This window comes from Neospora caninum, chromosome Ib (assembly GCF_000208865.1).
Source record: "Neospora caninum Liverpool complete genome, chromosome Ib".
Classification (NCBI taxonomy): Eukaryota; Apicomplexa; class Conoidasida; order Eucoccidiorida; family Sarcocystidae; genus Neospora; species Neospora caninum.
Window position 1 is genome coordinate 1,123,745 of NC_018386.1, and position 8,377 is coordinate 1,132,121.

General features: G+C 55.8%; 1 protein-coding gene across 1 annotated transcript; it reads left to right on the forward strand.

Annotated features, from left to right (window-relative positions):
• Positions 1-318: 318 nt before the first annotated feature.
• On the forward strand, positions 319-8,053 carry NCLIV_003670 (conserved hypothetical protein; the record flags this gene model as incomplete). Its single annotated transcript, XM_003879868.1, has 9 exons — positions 319-2,856; positions 3,200-3,276; positions 3,910-3,984; positions 4,232-4,496; positions 4,809-4,973; positions 5,353-5,433; positions 5,914-6,003; positions 6,254-6,330; positions 6,763-8,053. 9 exons carry the CDS (start codon positions 319-321, stop codon positions 8,051-8,053), a joined length of 4,659 nt encoding a protein of 1,552 aa, XP_003879917.1.
• Between the last annotated feature and the right edge of the window lie 324 nt (positions 8,054-8,377).

Here is an 8,377-nt window from a genome sequence, read left to right on the forward strand (position 1 = left end):
GGCCCGTCGGTGTATTTCTACGGCTGCGCCCCATTCTCTGCTCCTCCAGAAGCCAGAGTTGGCCCCCAAGCTGTCCTCCCTTCTTCCGTTTCTCTTCCCTCCCGTCCCTCTGTGCTTCTGTGTTCCCGTCTTATGCCGTTTCTGTGTCTCTCTGCTTCTGCCCAACCTCTGTCTCCGTCCTCGCTCTCTGGCCCCCTTGAGGTTGGGTGCTTCCAGGACATTTTGCTCGTCGCTCAGTCACCTTGTGGAGAGGCGCGACGGAGAGGTCCCTGCCCTGTTTGTGAGGAGTGTCGCCAGGAGCCCCGTTTCGCCTAGAAAATGACGGAGGATCCGGGAGACCAGCTGTACTCGCCCTCTCGCCTCGACGACAGCCCCGAGGCGCCAGCCCTGAGCTCGGGGCACGCGCGACACGGTGAGTCGCGGAAAGACGACGGAGACCCAGCGGAGGATAATAGCAAGGCCGATGCGAGGGCGAGAGGAGACAGTGGAGGGAGGCGCGACGGAAGGAGATCTCAGTCGCCCGCGCATCGGGAAGGAAGCAAGAAGACAGGCCATGCCAGCGACAGGTGCGGGCGTGAGGAAGAGAGAGAACGAGAGAGGATGAGCAGTCGCAGGGACGGAGAAGAAAAGTCGCGTGAGCGAGAGAAAGCGAAGCAAAGAGAACACGAGGAGGACCCGCGCTCCGACCGGTCGAGCAGGAAAGACCATGGCGAAGACCGCGACAGGAAAAAAGACAAACGGAGCAACTCCGACCGCGAATCCGACTCCGGGAAAAGGAAGTCGTCCTCGTCTTCGTCATCTTCGTCTTCGACGTCTCGGAGAAAAAACCGATTCGACGTGGGACCTGAAGAGCACAAGCGCATGCAGAGAATGGAGCAGTGGCGGTTGCTGGTTGAGCAGAAGAAGGCGGAAGGGGAGAAAGCGTCGCCGGACGAGAAGACGCTTTCCGCGCCTCAAACCCGGCATGCTGGTGACTCGGACTCGGACGACGACATGCAAATTGACGATCCCACCGAGAACGCCGTGCAGCAGCTTGCCCCGGTGCCCGCCGCTGGCTTGGCTTCTGCGAGGGTCGCGGCGCATACGGCGCCGGAAGGGCCGAAAGAGAAGCGCACTGCGGACGACTCGCCAGCAAGAAGACGCCGGGAAGAGAGGCGGAGAGGCCGAGACGAGAGAGACGGCGGTCGACGCGAAGAGCGGAGACGCGAAGACCGGCGAGAGCATGACGGGAAGAGAGAGGAGAGACACGACGGAAGGCGGGAAGAGCGACGCCGAGGGCACGGCGACAGGCGAGAGGATCGAGAGGAAGGTCGGAGAGAGGACAGGCGACGGGGCCACGAAAGAGAGAGACGCGAGCACTACGGCGAGCGACGCACAGAGGACGGAAAGACTGACTTTGGAGGCAGCCACAAACGCCACGACACGCGTGGACACAGCGGGTCCCCGCACGCGTCCAAAAGCGCGGAGCTCCCTGCCTCAGGGCCTCAAGACGGATCTTCCACTTGGGGTGCTCTCGAGGAAAGAGAGGAGAAGAGAGAGGACACGAAAGAAGGGAAGGACAGCCAAGAGCGGCCTGGTGACAGGCAAGATTCCAGGAAAGAAGACCAGAGCGAAGAGGGAGGCATTTCTTCGCGTCTTCGTCGTCGGCACACCTTGCGCTGTGGAGGGGCGGGGCATCGACGGGGATCCGACAGTGAAGGCAGTGCAAGTGAGAGGTCCTCGCCTTCTCCCGCTTTCGAACGGGCGAAGAAGAGCCTCCACAAAGGCCGTCGAGGGGACGGTCGCGCTTCCGCTGTCGCGCTCGCTCTGGACGACGAAGAAGAAGACCGGTGCCACGGCCATCTTCCCGGCTACTCGAATCTGCCGTCGCCGTCTCTCTCTCCGGCCTCCTCGCGGTCGCGCCGCTCTCGCAGTCCGCAGGCCTTCAAGAAGAAAGCGTCTCCTGTCGACTTGACTTCACTCGACCCTTGGACGCACGCGTCTCAGCGGCACACGCAGTTCGAGAACGGCACGTACAGAGGCGAGGCGAGTGAGAAGAACGGCCTCGCGTCGGGCCACAGCCACGCAAGAACCCCCTTTTCGTCCTTCACCGGACGCGGAGGCCCCCGCATGCAGTCGCCCTTAGCTCAGATCCCAACTAGCCATTTCTCGGGTGTACATACACCCCACCCAGGTGCCGTGGCCGCGGCTCAGGGGGGACAGGGGTCGGTGCCTCCGAGTCAGAAGGAAGTTCTGGGTGCGTACGGCGCTGCTTGGGGATCGCCGTTCGCCCCACCTGCTTTTCCTCTCCCGGGCGCCGCTCCGCCGTACCCCGGGTACTTCCCGCCCTTCGCGTCTGTGCCGTGCGCGGCGCCGCTGCCGCCCTGGGCTGGCGGTCCCCACGGGGACGTGAGCATCGCGCCGGCGAGAGAAGGGGAGACACTCGGAGGCGGCCAGAAGCTCGGGCGCAGCTCCGCGAGCAGTCTGGGGAACGGGGGCGCGTCGGCGCTTCCCGGAGGGTCACCGGCGTTCGGCGCGCCAGGAGACCACTTGGACGCGCACGGCCCTGGACCTGCCTCGTCGTTTCTCTCTTCTCCGCCGCCGGACACCCACCCCGTGTTGCAGCAGCAGGCCAGGGAGCAAGAGCAGCAGAAAATGCGGGCGCAAAACGTCGCCGTGATCAGCCCGAACGTCTGGAAGAAAATCGACAAGCTGCGACGGGCGAAGATCTGCTTGAACTGCCGACAGCAACCGCAGCGAATCAGCAACGCCTCCGGCGCTCCCTCAGGTGTCTGCAGTGGATGTACGCGCCACGTCGGAAGACAACACTGCAAACACTGCGGAATTGAATTCCTGCAACACCACTACTGTGCACAGGTACAGCCGACAAGAAGCACATACGCGGAAAAGGGCGAATTTCAACAGGCACCAGGAACTTTCTCTTGTAAAAACGGGCGCATCCACGCCCTGTACTGGCGGCAATTTCAAGTGCGACACACAGATAGTTACCTATAAATATACATGTATATATTTCTATATATTTGAGTTTCTGTAAGTAGATGGATACGGGCTTAAACATATATATATATATATATATGGCAAGTTGTTGATGTTCGTTCTCCTTTCGCTAATGGTTGCCGCTTCGTTTGGTCTGTGGAAAATGACTAGACGCTCTGTCTCGATTTGCTGCTTGTTTTTCTTGGCTTGTACGTCTGTGCAGGCAGAGAAATTGCTGGGGCGACCGATCTGCCTCGGATGCGCCAGGCAGATGTCCAAGTATCAAAGGGATCCGAGCATGTAAGAAACAGCATGCACTCGATCCGGCACTGTACAGACACTGGAAGATTTCTGCATTCCAGAGGAGAAGGTCGAACGCATGCACATCTTTCCACTATGTGCCTGTGTGTCGCATCGTGCGTTTTAGAGGCAGGCAGATACACAAGGTAGATTACTCTGCCTTTCCGGGCATGTATTTGCCCGCATGCGTGCCTGCGACTGCCTGTCTCTCTATCCCTGCGTCGACTGATTCGTGTGGCTGCGGCTCTTGACGCGTGCAGGTATAGCGTCGTCAGGGCAAAACTCATGCTGCTTTTTCTGCGGATCTGCAACTGCATTTTCAAATCTACTTCCGCCTGTCACATGTCCACACCCACTCACCAGCGCGCGGATCCTGTGTGCATGTTTCTGGTGATCGCTCCAAGACGTGTGCGTTCCTTCTGTCCATATCTCTACCCGTTTCTCAGGCTTGGACTTCTCCTGTCGTTTTCGCTGACTACCTCTCTATCGTCATCTTTCTTTGTGGTGTATTTGTCTGTATCTACATCGCTATCTACATCGATGTGTAGCTTTGCCTATCACTCTATATTACACGACTACACGTGTATGTGTCACCTGTGTCGACGCTTTCTGTTCTTCTGTGTTTCTGTTTAGCTGTCGCTACTGCAAGTGTTGGTCCGCATGGAACGAGGCGCAGGAATGCGAGCGCTGTCGCTCTCGAATTCAGCGGTGAGGAGAACGAGGCCCAGAGAAAGGCGATAACGGCGCGATGCGAAAGAGCACTTGGGAAAGAAAAAGGCGATAGCGAAGAAAGCGCGGAGAAGGTAGAAAAGATATGAGGAGGGCGAGAAGAAATAAAGTGGCGATTCGCGGTGTTCTCCTTCGGCGCTGTCGATGAGTGAAGTTCAGACAGGAAATGATGCCTCGGTGGATTTTCCAGTTTCTCTTGCGCTCTGCCTTTTCCCTTTTTTCGCAGGCACGGGATGCCTCGGCGGTGTGAGAGATGCGGCGTGGACGCTGCCTTTCCCAGGTCTTCGACGCAAGCTGGAGAGACGGGCGAGACTCTCGAATTCCTTTGCTTCCTTTGTTCCTTCGCGGTGAAGAAGGCGCTGTTGCTCCAGCAGAGATCCAGAAGCCGCGCGCAGCAAACTTTGCAGCTCTTGCAGCCAGGGCGTGTCAACGCCGCCGCCCTCGAGCCCGACAAGGTGCCCAAGGGACTCCTCAGTGGACGGAGAGAAGCGGTAAGAAGCGACGAAAGAGAGAGACGGGGGCAGAGCGATCGGAGGAGGAAACGGGCAGAGAACGCTTTCTTCAGGTCTTTACGCGAAAACAAGCTCACGCGCACGCGTGTCAGCCTCGCACAGAGATACAGACGCAGGAAGAGAGAAGAGAAAAGAGCGACCGACGAAAGAAGATAGAAGAGAGGAGAGAGGAGAGGGGAGATGGGAGAGAGAAGCGCGCGAAGAGAGGACAGAAGGAATTAGCGGCCGTGAGAAGAGAGCGACCGCGGGCGACGACCTGGTTCGTCTGCTTGACTGACTTTGCTGTCTCAGATTGGAGCGACGGAGGAAAAGGAAGCAGAAGACGAAGAGTCGGAAGGGAAACCGGCGTCTTACTGGAAAAACCATGCACAGACGCTTCAACAGCAAAATGAAGAATTCCTCCAGCAGTTGCAACACATGCAGGAACAACTGCTCCACAAAGATCTAACGATGCAAGTGAGTCCACAGAAAACCAAACGCTTCGAGTTCTCTCGCGGCAAGCGGACACTACGCAGAACTCGATTCACATCTTTAAATCGACGTGAACATATGCAAACGCGTGCATGCGTGTGTCTCTCCTTGCTTGACGAGGATCGCCCTGTACAGGGCACGAGCAAAACGAGAGCAAGAGAGAAAAGGCTTCTCTGATTCTTCGCTTTCTTCGTCTTCTCTCGAGTGTCTTGTGTGGGATCTTCCGCCAGTTCCAAAGCAGCTCAGCAGAAGGTGACGCGACTTGTGTTTTTCGCCCTGCGCGTCTGGGGTCTATCTAGACAGCCGGTGCCGGAGGAAGATCAGCAGACAATGTCGGGTGAGCACCGTTTTTCTTCGTTTTCAGGAGCAACAACAGGAGAAGAAGGAGCAACAACAGGCGCTGCAACACGACCTCCTTCAAGAGAAACGCCGGAACCAGCAACTGGTAAGCCAAACTGCGCTGAAACCCGGCGGCAGACGAGACGATGGAGAGAGAGAAGAGAATGAGATGAAACACGAGAGACGAGCGCACATGTAGAGCCCACGAGAGAAGAAGGACTTATATGTAGAGCAAGATATATACAAATATATATGTATATATAAATGTGTGTATATATATAGCACGAGAGAAAAACATATAGCGGATGCAATTACACACGAACTGGGTGGAGAGGGGGTTGTGGACCGATTGAGAGAGAGATTGTTTTCTTTCGTCTTCGTGTCGCTCCCAGTCCAAGAATCGCTGCGTCGCGGCCTTGCGGTCGTCTGTGGTTCTCGTTCTGCGCTTTCGGTGGAACGGCATTTTTTTGCTGCTTTTCCTCTCGCCCTTTGATCGTTTTTTCTTTCACTCTCGGGTTCCTGTGTAAAACTTCACATTTCCGATTTGTTTCTTTCCGCCGTTTGCCTCTGTCTGTGTGTCTCTCAGCTTCTGGACTTGAAACGTGCATCGGTGGAGCAGGAAGCGCAGGCCTCCAAAGCAGCTGCGGACCAGCGGCGAGCAGAAGAAGTCCACTTGGTGAGGAGCGTCGGTTCTGAAAGAACTTTCCAGAAATCCATAAAGCTTCATTTGTGAATCAACACGAGGAACATGTGAAGTTAAGCAGAAGCTGATTCGCAAAAGGTGGTCTGACGCTCTGAGGAAATTTCGGAGAAATGCTGCCAGCAGACAGAGACACCTGGTGAACACGGGAAAGCGGCCAGTATCTCCTGGCATACGTACACCCAACATGAGGCCGTCTTTTTGCCCACTTTCGCGTTTTCTGCAGGGGTTGTCAAACGCGCTGCACGAGTGCATCGACCAGCTGAAACACCGGAACGAAGAGCTCGAGTTGGCGAACAAAAGGTGAGAGCAAAACTGAACCGACGCAGGAAAAGCAAAGAGAAAGGGAAGGCAGCACTCTCAGTGAAACCCTTGGCACGGACAGTGTAGGGGCAAAGAGTGCCTTTCCTCAACTTCTGTACCTCTTTAGTCAACAGCCACTTCATCTTGTCTACACATATGCATTTCTGCATATTTAGCTCTCCCTCAATTGTTTCAGTCTGCATATTTATATATGCGTGTATATGTGTGCAATATATATATATATATATATATATATATATATGGTTATGTGGACGTAAATCTACAGTCGCTGCTATGCACATACATACACCTCAAAACGTTTTTGCACGATTCTCCTACACATTCACATATCTGTTTCCCACCTACTACACCCGCTATACCTATGTATCGCATGCGTGTTGGATATGTATATATGTGTGTAAATGCTTGCAGGTGCACATCGGAGTCGCAGCAGTACAAGAAGCAGAACCAGGCTTTGATTCGCGAGATGGAGAGTGTGAAGAAAGAGCTTTCTTCGGCGATTTCGTCTCGTGACTCCGCGCTATCCTCGAGGGATGCGGCGGCTTCGAAAGCAGCTGATCTCGAGGCGTCTTTGGCTGCTGCACAGCGAGAGTTGGCGGAAACAAAGAAAAAACTGGCTGACCTGGAAGAGGAGTTCGGTTCTGCCCAGGCCAAGGCGGAGACGGCGACGCGCGAAGCCGAGGTGTACAGACAGCGCGTGCAGACTGCAGAGGGCGAGGCGCGGCCCGTTCGGGAAGAAAAGCGAGAACAGGCGGAAGCGTTTTTGGAGGAAAGTGGTGAGAAGGAAAGAGAAGAATGCGGGGAGGGAAGGGACGAAACGGGCAGAGACAACGAGGGACAGAAGGGCGAGGAAGACGAGAAGGAGAGAAATGGCGAGGAAGACGAGAAGGAGAGAAATGGCGAGGAAGACGAGAAGGAGAGAAATGGCGAGGAAGACGAGAAGGAGACAAATGGCGAGGAAGACGAGACGGTCGAGGGCGAGTTGCGGCCAGAGGACGAAGGGAGGAGGAAAGGCGTCTCTGAAAGGAGGGCCAAGAGAGGGCGCGTAGCCCGTCATCGAGAAGAGAAGGAAGGGAATGGCGTAGAGGAAACCGTCGAGCAAGAAAACAAAGAGGCGACTCTAGAAGAGATGACAAGGGACCAAGAAGAGGCTGAGGGAGGGGGTGAGGGGACAGGAGAGCCCGCAACGGAGTACACCCACTGTCCATCGGCAGAACAAGGCGAGGACGCGCATGCAGTGTCCGTTGACAAAGGAGCGGCGGCAAGTGAAGATTCCTCGAGTTCGGCTCAGACACCCGCCGAAGAAGAGACAGGGAAGAGGAGAAAACGGAAGCGAACAGACGGCGGCCACGAAGATGCAGAGGAGGGGAACGAACGAAACGCAGGAGCGAACAGAGCGAACGGGGAGGCGGAGATGGAAAACGACTGTGCCAACCTCCCAGCGCGCGCCGAGATACAGGACACAGAGCAGGAGACAGAGGCAAAGAGAAGACGATCTGCGGGAGAAGCCGCCGCGACAGCCCCGCAAGAAAGCAAAGAGGCATCCGGCGGGGAAGGAGAAGACACGAAGGAAAGTGCGGAGGCAGATGATGAAGATGCGCCTCTCACTAGAGCCGCGTCGGCCAAGATAAACAAACGCGGAGGCAGGAAAGGAGCGGCGACACAGCGGAAGAAGCCGAAAGCAAAGGTGCGAGGAGACTAGAGGAGACACGCGTTCGTGGCTCAGTGGGAAAATCTAGTTTGATTCTTCGCAGTTTAGGACAGCCAACAGTCACGGGGGCGGGGACCTTGAGAGGGGGGGATGTTGAAGGCCGGTGTTTCCACGAGTGCATGCACACCTATACACGCACGCAACAGCAGGAGCACACATCCACGCGATTACTTCTTCAGCGAGATACACAGAGACAAGCCGTATACATGCATATTCAGGAGTTCCTTCTCTACACTGGGCACTCTGTCTTCATCTGTATACGATCATTAATATATATCTATATATATATATATATATATATAGATATAGATATAG